Raw genomic sequence first — 27,360 nt, forward strand, 5'->3', positions numbered from 1 at the left:
AAGAGCGGTGCAGTTGTCCATGTCAACCAATCAGATTAATCTTTCATTGTGCAGAGGGCTTTTCCTTTGCATAGTTTTTTTTTTTTTATTAATCTCCCCCTATATGCCCCGGTCTGGCCTCTATATGACAGAACGTGCACTGTACCCGGCCTCATCCAGCACTAGAGATGAGCGAACTTACAGTAAATTCGATTTATATGAACTTCTCGGCTCGGCGGTTGATGACTTTTCCTGCATAAATTAGTTCAGCTTTCAGGTGCTCCGGTGGGCTGGAAAAGGTGGATACAGTCCTAGGAGACTCTTTCCTAGGAATGTATCCACCTTTTCCAGCCCACCGAAGCACCTGAAGGCTGAACTAATTTACGCAGAAAAAGTCATCAACTGCCGAGCCGAGAAGTTCGTGACGAATCGAATTTACTGTAAGTTCGCTCATCTCTATCCAGCACCAATCACCCATCACCTACTCCATGCAGGAATCTCCACACAGTCCTAGTTCTTACACTGAAGAGATGGGCACCGCACAAATATATGCTTATATGCCACAATATACAAGACATGAAGAAAAAATATATATATATATATGTTAAAGGTTGAATGACAACCTGAGTTTATGGGAGGGGCCTGGGTGGTATAAATACTAGTACGTGCAGTATTTATACCGCTCCTCCCCGCCGCACTCCACTACACAAGGTCTCGGGCGGAGGATCGGAGCACTCCGTCCCCGGTTCCCCCGTCTCGGACTCTCCTCAGCTTTCTCCGCGGTGGCCCCCTGGTGCCCCCCCCCCCCCCGCTGCCGTGTTAACTCTGCTGGGCCGAGCAGTGCACGGGGGGAGGGGCCTCGGAGGCGACTGGGCTGTCGGCCTTTGCCCGGGAGTCTCACCGGGGTCCCCGCCCCTCTGGCTCCCCGTGGCCTGAGCGGCGAGATCAACTTCCCTCCCCGCTCACCGGAGCGGGGGGACGGGGCCCACTGCCGTCAGTGCCCGACCGGTCCCTTACCTGGGTTCCCACACCGGGTCCCCTCCTCCTCGTTCCCCGTGGCTCCGGGCAGCTTGACCGGCCTCGTCCTTGGTTGCCCGGCCACATGGTGCGGGGGTGGGTGGGGCGGAGCTCATGACCATCACAGGACCCGGCCTGGGTCCTGCGCCGGGCTCGCTTCCTCCTCACTCCACGTGGCTCCGGGCGGCGGGATCGGCGTCCTTCCTGGTTGCCGGGGGCAGCGCCGTCGGCCCACGTGGTGTGCGAGGGGGCGGAGCTAAAACTTGTACACAACCGGGCGGCCGGGTTAACACACCGGCCTCCAAACAGACGAGGGACGGGCGAGAGCCCTATATCTAAGGGCTCGGCTCCCTGCGGCCACCGGGTATGCCAAGGGGGGAGTCTCCAGTGCAAATTCCCCTCCTCCAGTTTTCACATCCCAGGTTTCCCTGCCGGACTCAAGGTCACCACGGACCACGTTTAGTAGTGGCTGACGGTTCACGTGGCGGCTGTGCCACGCAGCCGTTCACAACGTGGTGCCGTACAGTCACTCATAACATTCATACCGCACAGTCGCTCATAGAATTTCATTCCGTACAGTCACTCTGCATTCATACCTGGTAGTCGCCAAGCACTTATACCTTCCAGTCATTCATAGCATTCACTCCGTGCAGTCACTCATAGCATTCACTCCGTGCAGTCACTCATAGCATTCACTCCGTGCAGTCACTCATAGCATTCACTCCGTGCAGTCACTCATAGCATTCACTCCGTGCAGTCACTCATAGCATTCACTCCGTGCAGTCACGCATAGCTTTCAGACCTTCCAGTCACTCATAGCATTCACTCCGTGCAGTCACTCATAGCATTCACTCCGTGCAGTCACTCATAGCTTTCATACCGTCCAGTCACTCATAGCTTTCAGACCGTCCAATCACTCATAGCATTCACTCCGTGCAGTCACTCATAGCATTCACTCCGTGCAGTCACTCATAGCTTTCAGACCGTCCAATCACTCATAGCATTCACAGCATTTCATACCATAGGCACTCATAACGTTTCGTACTGTGCAGCCACTCTTAGCTTCACTCCGTATAGTCACTCTCAGCACTCATACACGCTTGTATTTCCCATACAGGATACACGTTATATTTTCCATACAGTATACACGCTTGTAGTTTCCATATACGGTAGTATACACGCTTGTATTGTCCTTACAGTATAACATGATTGTATTTCATATAATAGAACACGTTGCATTTTCATACAATAGAACACGCTTGTATTTTCATACAGTTTGACATGCTTGTATTTCATGCAGTATGACACGCTTGTATTTCATGCAGTATGACACGCTAGTATTTCATGCAGTATGACACGCTTGTTTTCATACAACGTGACACGCTCGTATTTTCATACAGCATGACACGCTTGTTTTTCATACAGTTGACACGTTTGTATTTTCATACAGTAGGACATGCTTGTTTTTTTATATAGTATGATATGCTTGTATGTCATACAGTATGACACGCTTGTTGTTCATATAACATGACACGCTCATTCTCATTCAGTATGACACGCTCGTACTTTCATACAGGTTGACACGCTTGTATTTTCATACAGCATGACACGCTTGTTGTTCATATAATATGACACGCTCGTACTTTCATACAGGTTGACACGCTTGTATTTTCATACAGCATGACACGCTTGTTGTTTCATACAACATGACATGCTCGTATTCTCATACAGCATGACACGCTTGTTGTTTCATACAACATGACACGCTCGTATTTTCATACAGTATGACACGCTTGAATTTTCAAGAACACGCTTGGATTTTCATACAGTATATACGCGGTGTTTTCCTACAGTATAGGCGCTTTTATCATTCAGGTAGAATGCTCGCTTGTTTTGCATACAGTACATGCTTGTATTTGCTTACAGGATACACGCTTGTTCATACAGAACATGTGATTGTATTTGCATACACAATATACGATTGTATATTCACACAGTATACACGCTTGAATTTCTCATATAGTACACACGTTTGTATTTTCCGTATGGTAGGTTCGCTTGCATTTTCCATATAGATTACATGCTTGGGTTTTCTCACGTTATACACGTTGTGTTTTTCATACAATATTTACACTGGTGTTTCATGCGGTACACACGCTTGCTTTTTCGTACAGTATACACGATTACACTTTCATACAGTGTACATGCTCATATTTTCCGTACAGTATACACGTTCGTATTTTCCGTACGGTACACACGATTGCATTTTCCATACAGTATCTTCTGTACAGTAGGCACGATTGTATTGTCTGTACAGTATACATGATTGCATTTCCGTACAGTATACACGATGGTATTGTCCGTACGGTACACACGATTGCATTTTCAATACAGTATCTTCTGTACGGTAGGCACAATTGTATTGTCTGTACAGTATACATGATTGCATTTTCTGTACAGTATGCATGAGAGCATTTTCCGATGGCATTTTCCGTACAATATACACGATCGCATTTTTCCATACTGTAGGCACGCTGGTGGTTATCAGGCAGTATGCATGCCGGTGGTTGTCGTGGGTGTGCGCACTGGTGTCTACTGTGCAGCGTGCATGCCTGTATTTTCCGTACGGTGTGCCCGCCTTTGGTTGGCACGGGGTGCGCACTGGTGTTTACCATTCGGTATGTATGCTGGCAATTACCACACAGTATACATACTTGTTTGCTCCATTCAGTTTACACGCTCAGTTCCATACAGGATTACACGATTATGGTTTAGTTGGTGTGACACTTAGGTTTCCAAATGGGTTAAAACGTTGATGTTTCATTACAATACTCTATTCTTATTTTCATATGACATGGCATACTATTGTTCACCATATGGTACAACACGCCTATGTTCCATACGTGGTATACGCTCAGGTTTCCACACGTTATTATACGCTTATGCGTCTATACGGCATAACACGTAGTGTTCCATACGATTAATGCGATCAATTCCCATATAGCTTTCACACACCCCCGTAGGCTTCCATACGGTATTACACGCTTAACGGGCTATAGTATAACTGGCTCATGTTTCCACACTGTGGTAAGCATAGGGTCTATGGTAATTGTGTTTAGACATATGTTACTAAGTCGCATTTTTCAACCATTTTGGATCATGTCACGTTTACAGGTTGTGGATATGCTCAGCCTGCCTACCACGTCTGCAGGGGAATATATCATTTGGGCTATTGTTACGGACTCGTTTTCCTGAGCAATAGCAGCAGGACACTAGCGTCCCTCCAGTCATGGGTTTAGTGCAAGTAAACAACCTGTCAGTTTCACTTAAATTCTATACCGTACTTTAGTGCTGGGTGGTATGACCAGAAATGTATATCATGGTATTTTTTATAAATTATGGTGGTTTCACAGTATTTAACGGTATTTTGTTTTTAAATGGGAATTTTTTTATTTAATTTTAATTTAATTTTTAAAATGGGAAAAGGGGTGATTCTGACTTTTATTACGGGAAGGGTTAAATGATCTTTATTAACTATTTTTTTTTTTCACTTTTTTTTTCCACTTTTTTTTTTTGCAGTGTTATAGCTCCCATAGGGGGCTATAACACTGCACACACTGATATTTTACAATGATCATTGTTGTCCTATATTATAACATTGATCAATGATTCTGCAGCTTGACTGCTCATGCCTGGATCTCAGGCACGGAGCAGTCATTCGGCGATCGGACACGCAGGAGGCAGGTAGGGACCCTCCTCGTGTCCCCCAGCTGTTTGGGACGCCCACGATTTTGCAATGGTCCCGAACAGCCCACTGAGCTAAACGGCACTGATTAGCTTTCACTTTAGATGCGGCGATCAACCTTGAGCGCCGCGCCTAAAGGGTTAATAGCACACAGCACCGCGATCGATGCCGCACGCTATTAGCCACGGGTCCTGGCCATTGCTAGGTGCCAGGCCCGACCCGTTGTCACGATTCGGCTTCCAGGTAGTGGATCCTCTGTGTCAGCGAGGGATTGGCGTGGACCGTGCTAGTGGACCGGTTCTAAGAGGCTACTGGTTTTCACCAGAGCCCGCCGCAAAGCGGGATGGTCTTGCTGCGGCAGTAGCAACCAGGTCGTATCCACTAGCAACGGCTCTACCTCGCTGACTGCTGAGAAGGCGTGGGACCGAAGGACTAGGCAGAGGCAAGGTCAGACGTAGCAGAAGGTCGGGGGCAGGCGGCAAGGTTCGTAGTCAGGATGGGTAGCAGAAGTTCAGGTACACAGGCTTTGGACACACTAAACGCTTTCACTGGCACAAGGCAACAAGATCCGGCAAGGGAGTGCATGGGAGGAGGTCAGATAAAGGCAGGGAGCAGATGGGAGCCAATTAAGCTAATTGGACCAGGCACCAATCATTGGTGCGCTGGCCCTTTAAGTCGCAGAGAGCTGGCGCGCGCGCGCCCTAGAGAGCGGAGCCGCGCGCGCCAGCACATGACAGCAGTGGACCGGGACGGGTAAGTGACCTGGGATGCGATTCGCGAGCGGGCGCGTCCCGCTGTGCGAATCGCATCCCCGACGGCCATGACAGTGCAGCGCTCCCGGTCAGCGGGACTGACCGGGGCGCTGCGGGGAGAAAGACGCCGTGAGCGCTCCGGGGAGGAGCGGGGACCCGGAGCGCTAGGCGTAACAGTACCCCCCCCCCTTAGGTCTCCCCTTTTCTTTGACCGGTAACTGCCTCCCCTGGGATGAGGACACCGGGAAAGAATGGAGGGTTTCCTCAACGGCAGGCAGTACAGCAGGAGTGGGAATGGGGAGGGAGGGCAGAGGGCGAAGCCTGGCACGGGGCAGTGTGACACCAGGACGGGGGCCATGAGGAGGCACAGAGGTTTGCCTGACGGGACTGGGAGGGGGGGAGAAGCACTTCCTATGGCAGGCAGAGTCCCAGTTCTTTATCTCCCCGGTGGTCCAATCAAGGGTGGGGGAATGAAGCCGGAGCCATGGCAGACCGAGGAGGACCTCAGAGGTACAGCTGGGGAGAATGAAGAACTCAATCCTTTCGTGGTGGGGTCCGATAGACATCAGGAGGGGTTCTGTGCGGTAACGCACGGTGCAGTCCAATCTGGCTCCGTTGACCGCGGAAATGTAGAGCGGTTTGGCGAGACGGGTCACCGGGATGCTGAATTTATTAACAAAGGACTCCAAAATAAAATTCCCGGAGGCACCAGAGTCCAAGCAGGCCACGGCTGAGAGGGAGGAGTTGGCTGTAGAAGAAATCCGCACGGGCACCGTGAGACGTGGAGAAGAAGACTTAGAACCAAAAGATGCAACACCCACGTGAGCTGGGTGCGTGCGTGCGTTTCCCAGGCGTGGAGGACGGATAGGGCAATCCACCAAGAAATGCTCAGTACTGGCACAGTACAGACAGAGATTTTCTTCTCTACGGCGATTCCTCTCTTCCTGGGTCAGGCGAGACCGATCCACTTGCATGGCCTCCTCGGCGGGAGGCCCAGGCGAAGACTGCAAAGGATGCTGTGGGAGAGGTGCCCAGAGATCTAAGTCTTTTTCCTGGCGGTGCTCTTGGTGTCGCTCAGAAAAACGCATGTCAATGCGGGTAGCCAAATGGATGAGTTCTTGGAGGTTGGCAGGAATCTCTCGTGCGGCCAGCACATCCTTGATGCGACTGGATAGGCCTTTTTTAAAGGTCGCGCAGAGAGCCTCATTATTCCAGGATAGTTCAGAAGCAAGAGTACGGAATTGTATGGCGTACTCGCCAACGGAAGAATTACCCTGGACCAGGTTCAGCAAGGCAGTCTCAGCAGAAGAGGCTCGGGCAGGTTCCTCAAAGACACTTCGGACTTCAGCGAAGAAGGACTGGACTGTGGCTGTGGCAGGATCATTACGGTCCCAGAGCGGTGTGGCCCAAGACAAGGCCTTTCCTGAAAGAAGGCTCACTACGAACGCCACCTTAGACCGTTCTGTAGGAAACAAGTCCGACAACATCTCCATATGCAGGGAACACTGAGACAAAAATCCACGGCAGAGTTTAGAGTCCCCATCAAATTTGTCCGGCAGGGACAAGCGGAGGTTAGGAGCGGCCACTCGCTGCGGAGGAGGTGCAGGAGCTGGCGGAGGAGATGGTTGCTGCTGTAGCAGAGGCAGAAGTTGCTGTAACATGGCGGTCAACTGCGACAGCTGCTGTCCTTGTTGGGCAATCTGCTGCGATTGCTGAGCGACCACCGTAGGAAGATCAGCGAGACTTGGCAGCGGCACCTCAGCGGGATCCATGGCCGGATCTACTGTCACGATTCGGCTTCCAGGTAGTGGATCCTCTGTGTCAGCGAGGGATTGGCGTGGACCGTGCTAGTGGACCGGTTCTAAGAGGCTACTGGTTTTCACCAGAGCCCGCCGCAAAGCGGGATGGTCTTGCTGCGGCAGTAGCAACCAGGTCGTATCCACTAGCAACGGCTCTACCTCGCTGACTGCTGAGAAGGCGTGGGACCGAAGGACTAGGCAGAGGCAAGGTCAGACGTAGCAGAAGGTCGGGGGCAGGCGGCAAGGTTCGTAGTCAGGATGGGTAGCAGAAGTTCAGGTACACAGGCTTTGGACACACTAAACGCTTTCACTGGCACAAGGCAACAAGATCCGGCAAGGGAGTGCATGGGAGGAGGTCAGATAAAGGCAGGGAGCAGATGGGAGCCAATTAAGCTAATTGGACCAGGCACCAATCATTGGTGCGCTGGCCCTTTAAGTCGCAGAGAGCTGGCGCGCGCGCGCCCTAGAGAGCGGAGCCGCGCGCGCCAGCACATGACAGCAGGGGACCGGGACGGGTAAGTGACCTGGGATGCGATTCGCGAGCGGGCGCGTCCCGCTGTGCGAATCGCATCCCCGACGGCCATGACAGTGCAGCGCTCCCGGTCAGCGGGACTGACCGGGGCGCTGCGGGGAGAAAGACGCCGTGAGCGCTCCGGGGAGGAGCGGGGACCCGGAGCGCTAGGCGTAACACCCGTGTTATAGGGAGGGAGCGGGTGGAGGGCGTACAGGTACGCTCTCCGTCCCAAAAACAGGGTATACACTCACTAGTATTGCGGTGTATGAAAAATTCATATCATAAAAAAAATACACCGGTATTTGGTATGAACTGTTTGTCACGATCACACCCTATCAGTCCAGCCAAGACGCTAGAGAGAGTGTGATGGTGCAAGGGTTAAGGCCGCCAGACCTCTGGGTATCCACTACTAGTCCCAGCAAGTCTCCAAATTAACCCTTAGATAAACGTGTTTCCACTAGAGCTGCCTTCAGAAAGGTGAGCTCCTATATTTAGAGATCAAAGGCCAGAGCTGATTAATTAAACATTTAATCTGATAAAAGGTATCACAGTGCTAAATATATAAAAATACACAAATGACATACAGTTACAAAAATATGAAAGAGTTTTGCAAGGCAAGTTCAGAAAACAAAAGATGAAGTTCTTACAGCATGATGATATAGCAGTCCATGAGAGTGAGTTCCAGCTGTTCTTAGGATGGTCTTGTCAGCTTGTTGCACAGCATTGAACACCAGTTGAGTCCAGCATTTTAAGTCTTATCCGCTTCTTTGGAGGGAAACTCCATTCCCCCCCTCCCCTCTGATCCCACCAGGTGGGGCATCTCTCTTCCTGACCCCTTATCTCTTTGATTATATGATGAGACCAGAGTGCATGACTTCAAAGGAGATACCAAACAGCCAGACCCCCAATAAAATGCAATACACAAAAAACAAAGGATACACCGTCTGAATGACCCCTCACTCATGTCTTATAAAACACATGTATGTTTCCATAATCAGGCCTTGGGCCTGACAGCGGTATACTGCCCAGCACTACAGTACCCCCCTAAACTATAGACTGTGCCACCATTATGTAAAGGGGTAGTCAGGTGGAAAACATTTATTTATTAATTTAAATCAACTGGTGCCAGAAAGTTAAACAGATTTGTAAATTACTTCTATTTAAAACTCTTATTCCTTTCAGTACTTATCAGTTGCTGTATGCTCCACAGGAAGTTCTTTTCTTTTAAAATTTCCTTTCTGTCTGACCACAGTGCTCTCTGCTGACACCTCTGTCAATTTCAGGAACTGTCCAGAGCACAAGCAAATCCCCATAGCAAACCTCTCCTACTCTGGACAGTTCCCGACATGGACAGAGGTGGTCAGAGGTGGTGGCACTGTGGTCAGACAGAAAAGAAATTCAAAAAGAAAAGAACCTCCTCTGTAATATACAGCAGCTGATAAGTACTGGAAGGATTAAGATTTTTTAAATAGAAGTCATTTACAAATCTGTTTCTGGCACCAGTTGATTTAAAAAAAATCATTTTCCACGGGAGTACCCTGTTAACTATATACTGTGCCACCATTAAAGAAGTACTCCAGTGAAATAAAACTTATCCCCTAGGATAGGGGATAAGTTATAGATCGCAGGGGTTCCGGCTACTGGGACCCCCTGTGATCTCCTGCACATCGCCCCGGCAGTCTGCAGAAAAAGGGTCAGCCGACCCCTGCAGGAAGCCACGGCCGACAACCCCCCCTCCATGTATATCTATGGGATACATGGAGGGGACGTGTCGGCCGCTGCTTCATGTTGGGGCCGGTATGCCCCCTTCAAGTGGACTGCCGGGGTGATGTGCAGGAGATCGTGGGGCGTCCCAGCGGTCAGAACCCCTGCAATCTATTTCACTACAGGATGTGCCAGCATACATAAAAAATATACTGTGCCAATATTAATGAAATATATACTGGGCTTTCATAAATTCTGTATATACCGTGCCTCCATTACTCTATTCTTTTTCTGTATACACGTATACACTCTATATACAATGGCACCTACGTATACGTACAAGCACATTACAGAAAAGCACATAGAGTTCACAGGTTATATACACACATACAAACAGACACTTTGACACATACATACAGGCAAAAATATACATGTAGAAACATATATATATATACAGACACATATATACAACATAAAATATATACAAGCAGATATAGCCAACAGGCACATCATACATACAGGTACACACATACATTCACTCACTCACATATATACACACACACATTGGGGGACATTTATCAAAGTTGTCTATGTCCCGCATCAATATAGACCAAACCACAGAGGGTTAGGCCGGTCTATTGTGCGCCTAATTTATCAAAAGGTGCACGGCTCTTGATTAATTCTGTGCACGGACTTCGGGATCTAGACTGTAGACTGTATTTAAACCTGCTCCAGCATGGTCTGACATTTCGGCGTACTTTCATCCGATGCGACTTGTCGCTGAAAAGTCGCTTTTGATAAATTCAGCACCAATGCATTTTCCAATGAATTTCCGTCTAAAATAGACTAGAATGCATCACGTTCTAAAAATCCTCTACAGCAAAAGTCGCAGAAAAGTCGCATTTATTTAGACTGCGACTTTCTGTGCGACAAATTAAGACAGGAAAAACCAGTCTAAATCCTTTGATAAATCTCCCCCATTTAGTCACATATATACGTACACTCACACACACACACATATATACACACAATCAGGCAGATACATACAGGTACACACACACATATATACACACACATATAGACACATCATACTGACACACTGACACATTGGGGGAGATTTATCAAAGTTGTCTTTGTCCCGCATCAATATAGATCAAACTACAGAGGGTTAGGCCGGTCTATTCTGCGCCTAATTTATCAAAAGGCGCACGGCTCTTGATAAATTCTGCGCACAGACTTTGAGCTCTATGCTTTAGACTGTATTTAAACCTGCTCCAGCGTGGTCTGACATTTTGGCGTACTTTCAGCCGATGCGACTTGTCGCTGAAAAGTTGCTTTTGATAAATTCAGCACCAATGCATTTTCCCGTCTAAAATAGACTAGAATGCATCATGTTCTAAAAATCCTCTACAGCAAAAGTCGCAAAAAAGTCGGACATATTTAGACTGCGACTTTCTGTGCAACAAATTTAGACAGGAAAAACCAGTCTAAATCCTTTGATAAATCTCCCCCATTGACTCACACATATACACACACTCAGGCATATACATACAGGTACACACACACATACAGACACACTGACACATTGACTCACATATACACAGTTACTTATAAGGGGCTCCATCCCTCTCTGCACAGGCTGGAGTTTCTGGCCGGGACCGACTGTGGGTTTAGCTTTTCTCTGCCTCCTCTGCTCCAGTCTTCTCCGTGTGGAGAGGAGCAGAGAAATGGCAGATAATGACAGGGTAAGTGGCGCCCCCTTCCTGCAGGGAGGGCACAGCACCCTCCATTAAATGCACATACAAATCCCCAGCAACGGATGCTTTTCCTGCACCTGTCACCGTGAATCTGCTGCTCCTTTTGTGAGGGCACTTTTGAGAGGGGCAGGTGCCGAAAAAGGGCACGGGCTCAAGCCCCATTTTGATCTTATGTGTGCACATCCCTGAGTGTGCTAATATTTTCATCAAAAGAAGACCCCAGAAGCCGCCATATTTCAGTTTTTTCCCACATCGGTGAATAGCCCCCCACATAGAATTCCCCAAAGCCCAAGGTTTATTGGTTTTTGCCTCTTTCAAACAGAATTTCATTAGTGTGCTATTAATGAAGGGGATATTCTCATAGAACAGCTAACTTTTAATGAGGTTTCATATCTTCTATTGAAGGTCATTAAGGTATTTTAATTGCAGATAACCAATATAAATTTACACTTGTCTCATTAGAGGATTCTCATGGAGCATCTGCCGAGTGCGCTGATTCCTATCTTATAATAAGTAAAATATGTCGATACTTGTAATGAAATCTTGCATTATTCGGACAAGAAAATATATTTAAAAAAACATTGTTAAATACAGTGTGGCCCATGGCTGCATCAACATCAAAGAAAGGGCTCAGTCGTTTTAATTGAGTTTCCTAGTTTTGAAGAGAATCTCTTCAATTGAGCAAGTATTCTGATGACAACATGGAGGAGGAGCTGATATACAACAGGTGAAATAAGTATTGAACACGTCACCATTTTTCTCACTATTCCGTATATACTCGAGTATAAGCCGAGTTTTTCAGCATGATTTTTCGTGCTAAAAACGCCCCCTTCGGCTTATATTCGAGTGAACTCTCGCATTCCGGGCCTGCCCCGGACTAGTGACGTTGCCTTGACGACGATGCACAGGGACATTCATGCGCAGGGAGGCGTGTGTGCGTTGTCGTCAAGGCAACGTCACTAGTCTGGGGCAGGCCCGGAGCGAGGAGAAGAGCCCCCCCCCCCCGGTGAAAATGGACAGCCCCGAACGACTAACCCTCACCACCTGACGGTCCCTGCAGCATAGATGGCCCGGACCAGCTCACCCTTCCTTCCCACCGAGGGGAGGTGAGTAGAAAACTAGAAAACTAAAGGGAAGGGGGGGGGGTCTGGATGACGACGAAGACCGCAGTGGTCTTCAACCTGCAGACCGCCAGAGGTTTCAAAACTACAACTCCCAGCATGCCCGGACAGCCAACGGTTGAAGGGATTGACAGGCGGTGATGATGAAGGGGGGGGGGATGATGACAGGGGTCTGGATGATGACGGGGGACTGGATGATGACATTGGGGGATGATGTATTTCCCACCCTAGGCTTATAGTTGAGTCAATAACTTTTCCTGGGTTTTTGGGGTGAAATTAGGGGCCTCAGCTTATATTCGGGTCGGCTTATACTCGAATATATACGGTATACTGTATCTTTGAGACGACAGTACCTGCTGATTTAAGGTCTTTTTGAAGCTCTCCACAAGTGTCCTCGGCTCCTGGACAACTCTTCTGATTATTCTTCTCTCCTCTGTCAGATATATTGTGAGGAGCACCTGGTCGGGGCAAATTTATGGTGAAATGATTGTCTTTACACTTCCGTATTAAAGCCCCAACAGTGCTCACTGGGACATTCAGAAGCTTAAAAATGCACCTGTAACCAACACCATTGTTGTGTTTTACATAAATTAGGTTGTGAAGTTCTTGAGACGGCTCTTTGCTTTTACCCATCATGAGATGTCTTGTGTGACACCTCGGCAATGAGACCTTTTTGTAGCCATCACTTGGGACTGAACCAGATGTTACTAATTTACACTGCTGGATTTATTTTAATTACTGATAGATTTCTTCTGTTTTCTTGGCTTTCCATGCCTTTTTGCATCTCCCTTTCTTCATGTGTTGAATACTTTTTTCCTGTGTCATTTCACATTTTTACTCATACCTTAATTTCTGAGCTTAATCATCTTGGTTTCTTGTATGTATGATTTACGTGGGTTGTTACCAACATCTGGTGAACATTTCCTGTCTATAGCACTTTGGATATATATTTAGTGAGAAAAATGGTTACTTGTTCAATACTCATTTCACCTGCTGTATAAGATCCAAGAAAAGAATAGGGCACTTAAAATCCAACATGCCCAATCCTTCTGTCCCCCAACATATACTGTAGAGCAGTGTGTTTCCTGACCAGGGTGCCTCCAGCTGATGCAAAACTACAACTCCCTGCTTTGAGTTGTAGTTTTACAACAGTTGGAATTAGACTGGTTGGAAACACTGCATTAGAGAGTCAGCTGGTCAGAACTCCACAGGTTTGGCCAACTTTTTTAAGGGACCTTAAATTGAAGCTTCATTAAAAAAAAAAAAAAAAAAAAAAACTGCTCAAAATTGTGTAAAATAGCAAAAAAAGTCATACTCACCTTACCAATGTCCTTGCCGTAACTTACACTTCTAGCTGATAAATGTTTATGCTCGAGGGGAAGGAGGAGGCATTGTTAAGTTTGCTTTGGGGCCAAGACTTCTGTACTTATAAACTGTATCTTGATAAATATGGTGTCTGATGAAGGGGTCGGTATGACCCGGAATCATGTCACATGTTAAAATAAATAATATTCCCACTGAACATCTCTTTATCTTGTCCTGCGGCAACGCTTCAGTCGATCCTGTAACACCGGCATTTTGGTGCAGTAATTGTTATATTCATGATAAATATGTGACATCTTAGTATTTTTTTGTTATAGTGATAAGAACAAAAGGAGAACAAAGACTGTGAAGAAAACATTAGAACCCAAATGGAACCAAACGTTCATATACTCTCCGGTTCCCCGAAGAGAGTTTAGGGAACGAATGTTGGAGATCACACTTTGGGATCAAGCCAGAGTTCGAGAGGAAGAAAGTGAATTCTTAGGAGAGGTATTTTGACAAACTTCATTTTATATATAAAAAATATTTGTATTTTGAAATGGAACTGTCCAGGATTAGAAAAACATGGCTGTTTTCATTCAAGAACAGTGACACGCATATCCATAGGTTGTCTGGTATTGCAGCTCCGTTCCATTGAAGTCTATTGGGATGAGCTACACACAATGACCTGCAAGTCACCGTGTGCACACGCAGTGTACTCAGACATCGCGGCCGCTCCCCCTGCTCCCTGAGCTAGGCCGAGAGTGGCTGTGATGTCTGAGTACACTGCGCATGCAGGTCCTTGTGTGTCTGCTTGTAGCAGCGGATTGCTGCTACGAGCAGACCGGCATAGTAGAAGGCACACTATACAGTTGGGTCATCGGCGGATCCGCTGCAGATCCATGCTGTATGACCCTACTCATAAGGTCCTCAACCCAGTCCTCAAGGCCATGATCAGTCCAGAATTTACATTTTTCTCTGTTCTATTCCAATGGAGTAACTGAAAAAAACAAAAAAAACAGAATGTTGGTGTACCTTGAGGACTGGGTTGTGGTCCACTGCTTTAAGGTGTCCTTAGACAGTGCTTCTCAGTCTTCATATCCGCCAGTACCATTGAATCATGGGGGAGAACAATTTGGCGGTCATTCAGGTTTTTTCAGTTGCATGGTTACTTTAGGTATAAGGCTATTTGTGTTCTCCTTCTTTAACATATATATCTTAGGCTGCATTTACTCCACGTTTTGACCAAATGGTAGTATCCCTGCCAGAGCCATGCCATACCTTATTCATGTCAATGTGACCCAAATCAGTTGGTGACTCTGGTCGGCTCATTTTCCCACCACATCCAGATTTTTACCCGGACTGCAAAGTGCAACAAACCACAGTTTTTAGTCTATTTCAAAAACTGGATACAGTAGAAAAAGGTCTGTCAGGGATACAGCAGGAGGCGGTATTGAAATAGCTCTGTCGGATCTGGCTGCTGTATGCCCCAAAAGTGTTGTGAATGCATCCTTATATAGATGAGCGATCTGAACCACATATCTCATCATTGAGAATGATGAGAATAACGTACTGCTCCATAAATCATTTATTACGTATAAATCAATAGGGTGATGAATGGGAGAAATGAATGTCACCCATGACGTCCGTTGGTTCGATCCACGGCAACTGTTGTCCACTTGACTTTAATGTTATAAAAAGCAGATGGGATGATGGAATGGATGAAAGACATCAGTGGCGATGGACAGTTTCCTGTCCCATGACTAATAATAAAGGATAATTCTAAACACATTTTGGAACAAAACAGAGTTCCATTACAATCAGTGGTGTTCGCATGACTCCCATTACTGAATAGCTTTTGGCATCATGGAGAAAGGATATATGGGAAACTGTGAGCTACAATATGTTTATGAAGCTGCTGCATTGTATCAAACCAGCCAATCTTTAATTATCTTCCCATTCACTCAACTTGTGGCTGAATTCCCAAAGTTTCCTAGCGTGCCTGTGTTAACTGTGCTGATCCTCCATGTAAATCGGGCTGTGTTTTTAGCTATTTTTGTGATATTTTTAGGTATTCCTGGTTTGATTAAATAGCAGGTTTTTTATTATTCCTCTCTTATATCTCTGGTAACCTAAATAACATCACCTGGTAATGACTGGGTATGGATGGAACATTGTGCAAAAGAGCTATTGAACTCACAATATAATTCTATTAACAGGCTTTATTTTTAGTGCTGTCTTAAAGGGGTACTTCGCTGCTAAGCGTTTGGAGCAAACTGTTAAGAACGCTGGAGCCGGCGCCGGGAGCTTGTGATGTCATAGCTACGCCCACTCATGACATCACTCGCCGTCCCCTCAATGCAAGTCTATGGGAGGGTTTGTTCCAAACGCTGAGCAGTGGAGTACCCCTTTATTAGATTTTTGAACCTTAAAAATATTAAGGTTGATGCCCTGTAACCCCAATGGCCAATGGTTGATGATGCAGTAACTACTTATGACACACTAATAATTACATTATTTCCAACAACAAAAACCAGCCGCAGGTAATGCTTGGGGAGGACTAATATAGCTCACAGGATCTTGTCATGTCTTAGGCATGAAAAGCTTTTTTTCTGTTGAATTCTATAAGAATGTTGGGTACATTGGTTTTCATTTTGGAGATTCAGCTGGTAGAATACATGGAGTCTTACAGGCAATGCTGCATGGGAAACAGCTATGTAGATTTTTTTCCCCACAAATGGAAGGACGCTGTCTCTTCTGTCCCACCTATCCTGCATTTATCTTTTACAGATCAGACGTTGACTTACAGGGTAGGTACTCATAGGTGGTGCTGGAGAGACATTGTTTTTTTTCTGAAGGGGGCTAACATACAGATAAATTCCTGCTCGACATTCCGTGGGCAACAGGCACCAGCAGAACAATCGAGTGCTAGGACCGCTCAGAAATGTGCCATCTCCCAAGACGCAGAGCAATGCACTTCTGAGGGGATTCTGAACTGTGCAGCAGAATTCCATTGGAAACAATTGGAGGCTGCTGCAACAGAATTTCCCAAATGAATATTTCCCCCACATTCTGCTCAGAATGCTGCCTTGAGTCTTTATACAATCTGGAACTTGCCAGGAATTTTAAACAAACACTTCATCTTGCATATTGTTGCTATTTAAGAATAAGATTTATTGACATTTGTTTATACCTAGAACTCAGACACGGTATATGCCTATGAAAAAACCTTGTATTGTTTGCCCCATGAAGAACACCTTGGGCTACTGTATGGGTGGCAGTCCTAATGCACTGTATTGCGGTTTTCAGTTGTCATTCTAGCTAAAAAATAAAAAAAATTGTATCCCGGATTTACATCATGTTTGGCATTTTACTAACATTGAACAAACTAAGGTAGACAGCAAGTCAGATTCCTCTCGGTGACTGACAGCAAAGTGGTGAGATTCCTCCGAGCAGACATATAATGATGTACCTGACACAGGTCCTTAGTGATTCTGTGACAAGGCCTACAACATACTGTGATGGAATGACTGACATGTAGATTATCATAAATAGAGTAGGATTTACAGAGGGAACAGGACTGGATTTGGGTATTTGAGCCTATCCTTCTCTGATGAGCCCGAAGGCCCACTTTACATATGAGCGTCGTCTGGCGGCATTTCCTTCCAGCGCTTTAGAAAAAGTACCGGAGAGAAACTGATCGCATTCATTTGAATGGGGGCAGTTCACATTCATCCAGCGTTTCAAGTTGAATGCCAGACGGTGGTGCCAGACTGAAGAATGAATCTTGCTGCGTTCCCCTGTCCGGCATGCACAATAATGAACGGCGAATCCTAAACAACTGATGCACTTTTGTCATCAGTTGTGGCGAGTTTAGCTTGGTACACTGAGCCGGACATATGTTCACCCTAAAAGGGTTAAAGAGCCTGTCTTTAGATTGTATTCTACCACCAGTGGTCTAATATAAAGTGAATATCACTTATTTTTAATCTCGAGATAAAGAATTACGAGATAAAGAAATTTTATAGAATTACGAAAAAGTTACTGTAAATTATTCTCTACAAAAAATATATAAAGAAAACAGTCCATACTTTATCCTCTATGGAAGGCAGGCCTTGAGCTTCTGGAACGGTCCTTTATCAGTCACTTTTGTCATTCATACTTTCCAGAAGTATCCTTATTTTCTAAGGATGGGATGCAGTTGGATTCTAATTTGAATCAGTACGATATGTTACTTTTCCTTAATAAAAGAGTCTTTCTATCTAAAAAGAACAAAAAGAGCACCTGTATATGTTGTTACAGTAGTTTGGATTAGCCATATTAGTCCAGTGAAGAGAGGACTCCTGAAAACTTCTCACTCCAAAAATACTGTTAGTCCAAAGAAAAAGAAAAAAGTATTACAAGATTGAAATTTTGTGTCCAGATAGTAGTTAAAAATACCAATTGTCGTGTTGTTAAATTATCCTGCGTTTTTTTTTAAATTAGAGGTTGCCTAAATTTCAGGAAATTCCCCAGTACTTTGGATTAGCCGTATTAGTCCAGTGAAGGGATGACTTCCTAAAACCTGTTGTTCCAAAATTTTGTTAGTCCAATCAAAAAGTTATTTTGATTTTGCACCTAAATAGTTGTTGAAAATTCAGCACCATTTTTTGTGCTTTTGAAAAGTAGAGCTTGTCTAAATTTCAGGAAATTCCCCTAAATAGCCAAATGTTTACAATATTATCAATAGATTATAAAATGATAATAATACTTAAAATATTAATACATTTTAAAATAAAAGAAAAGTTTTCCCAACAAATTATAAATAAAACATGCAGCTTATTTGGGAAAACTAATAGTTTTAAAAACATCGAAGGTTTTGTACCTGAACCTTTTCCCTTTCTCATTGAAGTAAAAACATATAACTAAGATTATAGGTTCTTTAAGAAGACAACTCAATTACGGTACTTTTTTTTATTGATCATGCTTTAGTTTTTTGTTCTATTGTTGATTCCTATTTAATATGTTACTGCTTACTACTTGCTGTTTTTTGTTGTATTATTGTCCTACTAACTTTTTATTTTTATTTTTCATTCCAACAGATTCTAATTGAATTAGAAACTGCACTTTTAGATGATGAGCCACATTGGTACAAGCTTCAGATGCATGATGTGTCCTCATTGCCACTACCCCACCCGTCTCCGTTTATGCAGAGGAGGCAGATGCACGGGGAAAGCCCAACTAGAAGATTGCAAAGTAGGTCTTCACCGGTAATCAGTGCGTGTGCGCTACCTAGAGACCCATCCTCCAGTATTGATGCTGGAGACGGAGCTGCAGCTTTTCTTTCATATGCTAATGGCCTTCTTTTCCTAACTCAAAAATAAAATGAGAAACCAACATTAGAGGGAAATGTGTATATTGCAGCACCTAATCTTAGATTGTGATTGAGCCTTAAATCGAAAGGTAGCCATGTGCTTTATATAAGCATTGTCTAAAACTGCCAAGATTGTTACATAGTTACATAGTTTGTAAGTTTGAAAAATACATCAAGTCCATGATGTTCAACCTAAAAGCCTACTGTGTTGATCCAGAGAAAGGCAACCTCCCCCCACCATGAGGCTCACGACAGTTGCCCCATGACAGAGGAAAAATTTCCTCCCAACTCCATATGGATTCACGACTCCATGGATTCTAAACTCCATATGGATCCATATGGTGTATAGGTTATCTCGAATGTCCCCCAACAGCAGATATTGAGGGAAAAAAGAATTGGTCATGTTGGATCTCAACATGTTTGAGAAGTTGTCCTATTTTTATGGCTTTATGCTTTTGTCTGTTACAATTTCAAAGAGACCTGCTGTATATTGTTTCCATATAGTCTATCAGTAACACATTAGGATTATTTTTGCCTGGATTACCTGGCACGGTAGGTCCATTTCATAGATCCATCACTGTTATTTACATCTCAGTGCCACTTCTAGTAACTGATGTGAATAAGAGCAATAAGAGATGTGAAGTGTGTAAGGTTTGACCCCCAAGGGCATAGTAGCAGACAATGAAGGTTCAATATGACCACTTGTTCAAAGGGGCACAGACCAGGTTGGGTCTATCCCTGGTAGTAGATTGTGGAACAAAGTCACCATGCCAAGTATTCTACAACAATGATTGACCCAAAAGGGCGGTTAGGGGGCAAAAATATCAGAATACAGGACCGAGGGCCAAAGCCCGTGGTGAAAGACACCGCTATTAACATACCTCTGAAATATAACTTTTATTAGTTATTTTTTAAAATCCCCAAAATGTAAAGGTTAAAAATAGCACAAAGGCAGAACAAAGTGGGAATAACTTGTATTAACCGGAGTGGAAACCCCCTGATGCTGAACAGCGCGGTACTGCAGTCCACCGCTAATAAGTATGCCTGCCTAAGTGTCTCATTTAAAACATACACAACATGCCAACCTCTACATGTTTTGCCATAACAATGGCGTTCTCATCAAGAGGCATATAGTGGCAGTGATATAGTTCCACTCTGGTTAATACAAGTTATTCCCACTTTGTCCTGCCTTTGTGCTATTTCTAACCTTTACATTTTGGGGATTTTAAAAATAATTAATAACCAATAAAAGTTATATTTTTGGGGCTGTGTTAATATGGGTATCTTTCACCCCCGGCATTGTCCCTGGGTCCTGTATTCTTACCATGCCATGTATTACCACAGGAGTAAAGAAAGTATCCTAGGTTTATACAGAACATTTCTGCATTAAGATGAACTAACATTTAAAGGGGTATTCCAGGAAAAAACTTATATATATATATATATATATATATATATATATATATATATCAACTGGCTCCAGAAAGTTAAACAGATTTGTAAATTACTTCTATTAAAAAATCTTAATCCTTTCAGTACTTATGAGCTTCTGAAGTTAAGGTTGTTCTTTTCTGTCTAAGTCCTCTCTGATGACACGTGTCTCGGGAAACGCCCAGTTTAGAAGAGGTTTGCTATGGGGATTTGCTTCTAAACTGGGCGGATCCCGAGACACGTGTTATCAGAGAGCACTTAGAAAAGAGCAACCTTAACTTCAGAAGCTCATAAGTACTGAAAGGATTAAGATTTTTTAATAGAAGTAATTTACAAATCGGTTTAACTTTCTGGAGCCAGTTGATATATATATATATATATATATATATATATATATATATATAAAAGTTTTTTCCTGGATAATCCCTTTAAATTTGCCATAGAAAATTACGAAAAATCCAATTTCTTACTGTGATTCTATATAAAAAAAAACTTAAACCATATAACATCACCCCCTGCCCTTAAATGTCACCATCCTGAACAGCTGAATCACTTCCGACCATAACGAGTCACCCATTATAAGCGTCTCATCTCCTATATAGCACTGTAGGTGACATTTATGTCTGCGTCATACTCATGCATGCCAAACATGAGTACATTGTATAATTACAACTTGGGGGCCTGGTCATACTGGGAGGTTAGTGGGAATTTTTTCCGGTGTACTCTACCAATCTACTAAACCTCTATCGCCCAGTTTGAATGGGTCCTTAAAGTGTTGCTCCACTTTATGGACAGATAGAACATATTTTAGGTTGTCTTATATTTACCTTTTATACTTCATTTATTGTTTTCTCTTTTAATTTTAATTTAATATATTTTTATAGTGGTTGAAACTTTGTTTTTCTAATACAGATCTCCAAATTTACTAGGGGAGGTTACTGTATACTGTTATGCACTGATCTCAATAAGACAATATGCAGTTGGCTGAGAAGGAAGGTCCTTGTGCCAACACTGACACAAATAAGGGCCCGCAATGAGGACTGACACCAAACACCACAGATAGAAAAATAATTCTCTGAAATACCGTATTTTTCGCCCTATAGGACGCTCCGGTATACAAGACGCACCCAATTTTAAATGAGGAAAATCTAGAATACAATGTAAAGTATAGGTCACAGTGATCTTCAACCAGCGGACCTCCAGATGTTGCAAAACTACAACTTAGGGGATAGGGGATAAGATGTCAGATCGCCGCGGTCCCGCTGCTGGGGACCCCTGGGATCCCCGCTGCAGCACCCCGCTATCATTACAGCACAGAGCGAGTTCGCTCTGCACGTAATGATTGGCGGTACAGGGGCCGGAGCATCGTTACGTCACGGCTCCGCCCCCTCGTGATGTCACGGCCCGCCCCTTTCAATACAAGTCTATGGGAGGGGGCGTGGCGGTCGTCACATCCCCTCCCATAGACTTGCATTAAGGGGACGGGCCGTGATGTCACGAGGGGCGGCGCCATGACGTCACTCTGCTCCGTCCCCCGTATCGCCCGTCATTACGCACAGAGCGAACTCGCTCTGTGCTGTAATGATAGCGCGGTGCCGCAGCGGGGATCCCAGGGGTCCCCAGCAGCGGGACCGCGGCGATCTGACATCTTATCCCCTATCCTTTGGATAGGGGATAAGATGTCTAGGGGCGGAATACCCCTTTAAGCTGTTAATGCTTAAAGAAGTAGGGAAAAAAATGTTTTTAAATCAATTTAGGGCCAGAACGTCCGATTTCTAAATAACTTTTATTTAACAATAATCAGCTGCTGTATGCTCCAGAGGAAGTTGTGTAGTTCTTCCCAGTCCCAGTGCTCTCTGCTGACACCTTTGTCCATGTCAGGAACTGTCCAGGGCAGGAGAAAATCCCCCATAGAAAACCTCTCCTGCTCTGGACAGTTCCTGACATGGACAGAGGTGTCAGCAGAGAGCACTGTGGTCAGACAGAAAAGAACTATTCAATTCCTATGGAGCATACAGCAGCCAACAAGTACTGGAAGGATTAAGATTTTTAAATAGAAGCAATTTACAAATCTGTTTAACGTTCTGGCACCAGTTGATTTTTAAAACATTTATTTTCCCTTTTTAGCCCCACATATCAGGAAGAAATCTAGAGTCATCTAAAAATGCTAGTTTTGGCAAGACAAGCCGACTATCTTTTGTGTATAGGACCCCACCCCAAGTATAGGACCCCACCCCAATTCTTCCCTAACTGATGATGTTAAAAGAAAGAAGAATCAAACACGTTAAATTTCAATACCTGATACTTTTGCTCTTTCTAGAGTATAAGCTGCGACCAGACGGTGTCTAACTGCGACTTTTTTAACCCCCCTCTTCCTTTTGAAAACCCATATATATGTGGCTAATATATATATGTGGTTATACGAGCTAAGCATGCATTTATATGGGGATTGGGAAAAAAACCAACATTCAGCCAACAGCTATTAAAAGTGTATATGTACCAAAGCCAGATCAATAGCTTCTTACATTCTTTAGTATAAAATGACCAGATCGTGCCTTGGTAACGTGCATTGATTGTATAAATCAGCGGTCTTCAAACTGTGGCCCTCCAGATGTTGCAAAACTACAACTCCCAGCATGCCCGGACAGCCAACGGCTGTCCGGGTATGCTGGGAATTGTAGTTTTGTAACATCTGGAGGGCCACAGTTTGAAGTCCACATAAATGATGCTCAAATCCTCTTCACACCCCCAATATTAAACAGGAGAAAACACAATAAATAAGATATAAAAAGTCATTACATCGGTGTCAACTAGAGATGAGCGAACTTACAGTAAATTCGATCCGTCACGAACTTCTCGGCTCGGCGGTTGATGACTTTTCCTGCATAAATTAGTTCAGCTTTCCGGTGCTCCGGTGGGTTGGAAAAGGTGGATACAGTCCTAGGAAAGATTCTCCTAGGACTGTATCCACCTTTTCCAGCCCACGGGAGCACCGGAAAGCTGAACTAATTTATGCAGGAAAAGGCATCAACCGCCGAGCCGAGAAGTTCGTGACGAATCTAATTTACTGTAAGTTCGCTCATCTCTAGTGTCAACCTAAAATGTGCAAGTGTCTATAAATTGGATTCACTATTTCATTCATGATTGTGTGGAAGATCTCTTACATGCAATCTGAGTGCTCGTTGGTAGTTCCAAGTGATCACGTTTGCATGTCTCATCCAATCAGATTTGTTACCATTGTTCACTATGGTTAAGGGTACGTACTCACTAATGTGTGCTCCTGGGCAGAGGGGTAACTTGAAGCTCTTGGGCCCCAGTGCTAAATTGGTAACAATACCCACAACTATTATGTATTATTAATAAAACCGGTGTTCTCTTAGGCTAAGTGTCCACTTGTTTATTTTTTTGTTTTTTTCGGCAGTTTTTGGAAAACTACCTCTGCAGTTTTTGAGCCAAAGCCAGAAGTGTATTCAAAAGGAATAGGACATATAAAGGAAGGACTTATACTTCTCCTCCCTTATGGATCTACTTCTGATTTTGGCTCAAAAACTGCAGTGGTAGTTTTCCAAAAACTGCCAGAAAACAAACAAACAAGTGAAAGCTTAGCCTTAGAGGGGATATCCCAAGAATAAAAGTTATCCCCTATCCACAAGATATAGAAAAACGTGCTTATTGTTGGTGGTCCTACCACTGGAACTCACTACGATCATGAAGCCCACTGTCCCCCCGAGTGCATGAAGTGGCAGTGAGTATGCTTGGTTAAAGGGGTACTCCGCCCCTAGACATCTTATCCCCTATCCAAAGGATAGGGGATTAGATGTCAGATCGCCGGGGTCCCGCTGCTGGGGACCCCGGGGATCGCTGCAGCACCCCGCTATCATTACTGCGCAGAGCGAGATCGCTCTGCACGTAATGACGGGCAATACAGGGGCCGGAGCATCATTACATCACGGCTCCACCCCTCGTGACGTCACGGCCCGCCCCCGTCAATACAAGTCTATGGGAGGAGGGTGGCGGTCGTCATGCCCCCTGCCATAGACTTGCATTAAGGGGACGGGCCGTGATGTCATGAGGGGCGGAGCCATGACGTCACGCTGCTCCGGCCCCTGTATCGCCCGTCATTACGCTCTGCGCATTAATGATAGCGTGGTGCCGCAGCGGAGATCCTGGGGGTCGCCAGCAGCGGGACCGCGGCGATCTAACATCTTATCCCCTATCCTTTGGATAGGGGATAAGATGCCAGGAGCGGAGTACCCCTTTAATGCTCCACTCACCCTCTATGGGACTTCGTACATTACTGAACTCTGCAATTTTTCTAACGTCCCATAGTGGTGGCCGAGCATGCTCACTGCTGCTTCATTCAATTGAGTGACCGTTGACTTACATTCTTACGATTGGTGGGGGTCCCAGTGGTTGGACCACTACTAATCAGCTAGTATTAGCTATTTTGTGGAAAATTACTTTTAAAGGGGTTATCCAGGAAAAAAAACTTTTTTTTTTATATACCGTATATATCAACTGGCTCCAGAAAGTTAAACAGATTTGTAAAGTACTTCTATTAAAAAAATCTTAACCCTTTCAGTACTTATGAGCTTCTGAAGTTAAGGTTGTTCTTTTCTGTCTAAGTTCTCTCTGATGACACCTGTCACGGGAACCGCCCAGTTTAGAAGCAAGTCCCCAGAGGAAACCTCTTCTAAACTGGGTGTTTCCTGAGACACGTGTCATCAGAGAGCACTTAGACAGAAAAGAACAGCCTTAACTTCAGAAGCTCATAAGTACTGAAAGGATTAAGATTTTTTTAATAGAAGAAATTTACAAATTTGTTTAAAGGGGTACTCCGCCCCTAGACATCTTATCCCTTATACAAAGGATAGGGGATAAGATGTCAGATCGCCGCGGTGCCGCTGCTGGGGAGCCTCGGGATCCCCGCTGCGGCAATCCCGCTATCATTACAGCACAGAGCGAGTTCGCTCTGTGCGTAATGACGGGCGATACAGGGGACGGAGCCGCGTGACGTCATGGCTCCGCCCCTCGTGACATCACGGCCCGTCCCCTTAATGCAAGTCTATGGCAGGGGGTGTGACGACCGCCGCGCCCCCTCCCATAGACTTGTATTGAAAGGGGCGGGCCGTGACATCACGAGGGCCAGAGAGCCATGACGTAACGATGCTCCGGCCCCTGTATTGCCTGTCATTACGTGCAGAGCGAACTCGCTCTGTGCTGTAATGATAGGGCAGTGCCGCAGCGGGGATCCCCAGCAGCTGCACCGCCGCGATCTGACATCTTATCCCCTATTCTTTGGATAGGGGATAAGATGTCTAGGGGCGGAGTACCTCTTTAAACAGATTTGTAAATTTCTTCTATTAAAAAATCTTAATCCTTTCAGTACTTATGAGCTTCTGAAGTTAAGGTTGTTCTTTTCTTTTGGATAGGGGATAAAATGTCTAGGGGTGGAGTACCCCTTTAACTTTCTGGAGCCAGTTGATATATATAAAAAAGTTTTTTCCTGGAATACCCCTTTACTCTTGCAATAACCCCTTTATATTTGAAAATCGGCCTTTGGCCCTTTCAAGCACCATGGCCCTGGTGCGGCTGCTACCTCTGCAGCCTGTATGGCTGCCCCCCCCCCCCCCCCCCCCAGCATTGATCCCTACAGTATAACTGGTTTCTGTAAACACTGGCACTCTCTTATGTTTGAGGCCCAAACCAGTTATTTTTGGCCCACCAAATAGAAGTATCAGTGTGCAGAATACTGGCAGCAGTTTACTATAGAGACCTGGGGGTCACTTCTGTTTCATTGACGGAGTCGGAGTATATGCCAGTGTTTATGTACCCTTTGACCCCTGCCATTGACTGTGTTGATCGACTCGCCTGAACCTGCCAGAACAGTTGTAACCACAACCATCGATGTGCTTGGATAACAGCAGGTGGCGCCGTATGACAGCAAATGATTCAACAGCTTTGCTTATGTTCCTATCCCATAAACTTACATTGTGCCTTTTTTTAGTAAATACATAGCAAAGCTGCTGTGCAGTGTACACTTACATGGGACTGCATGCTTTATACAGTGGATTTATTTTTATTTACCACTTTTAGGAAAACTATGGTATGTAGCAGAGATATGTATAATTATTTTTTCCCACAAATTACCAGTTTTTTTCTTTTTTTTATATACATAAAAATGCATAATCTAATGCACAGCTATGATATACAATGATCCCTCAACTTACAATGGCCTCAACATACAATAGTTTCAACATACAATAGTTTCAACATACAATGGTCTATTCTGGATCATTGTAAGTTGAAACCAGACTCAACATACAATGTACGGACAGTCCAGATCTGTGAAACATGTCAATGGCTGGAAGAACCGACCAATCAGAATGGGCAATCACTGGTAAAACCCCTGTATTACTGAAGTGTATGCACTGACTGGTGTCTGGTAGCGCCCCCTATTGTACAGAGAAGTACTACATGTTCTGTACTCTTTACCTCAGTGTTTCCCAACCAGTGTGCCTCCAGCTGTTGCAAAACTACAACTCTCAGCATGCTGGGAATTGTAGTTTTGCAACAGCTGGAGGCACACTGGTTGGAAAACACTGCTTTACCTGTACCTGGGTTAGCTGCTCCTTTGGACACCAAGTAAGGGCGGCTCCATATTACTTTTTTAGGACACTGTGTGTACTGTACAGGACCCTGAAGAAGCTCCTGTCCTCTACATCGACCAGTGTTTCCCAAGCAGGGTGCCCCCAGCTGTTGCAAAACTACAACTCCCAGCATGCCCGGAGTTGTCGTTTTGCAACAGCTGGAGGCTCCCTGCTTGGGAAACACTGACATAGACAGTGATTACAGCTCCCAGCAGATCTTTCTTAAGTTTATATAT

General features: G+C 44.9%; 1 protein-coding gene across 9 annotated transcripts in view; it reads left to right on the plus strand.

Moving 5' to 3' along the window:
* Positions 1–27,360, plus strand: part of RIMS2 (regulating synaptic membrane exocytosis 2) — a 680,796-nt gene that overhangs the window by 407,182 nt on the left and 246,254 nt on the right. For all 9 annotated transcript variants that reach the window (XM_056522548.1, XM_056522549.1, XM_056522550.1 and 6 more), the window contains 2 exons: positions 14,029–14,200; positions 18,772–18,925. In XM_056522548.1, coding sequence (XP_056378523.1) covers positions 14,029–14,200; positions 18,772–18,925 — 326 coding nt within the window. The remainder of the gene's footprint in view (positions 1–14,028; positions 14,201–18,771; positions 18,926–27,360) is intronic.

The sequence above is a fragment of the Hyla sarda genome, chromosome 5 (assembly GCF_029499605.1).
Source record: "Hyla sarda isolate aHylSar1 chromosome 5, aHylSar1.hap1, whole genome shotgun sequence".
Lineage (NCBI taxonomy): Eukaryota > Metazoa > Chordata > Amphibia > Anura > Hylidae > Hyla > Hyla sarda.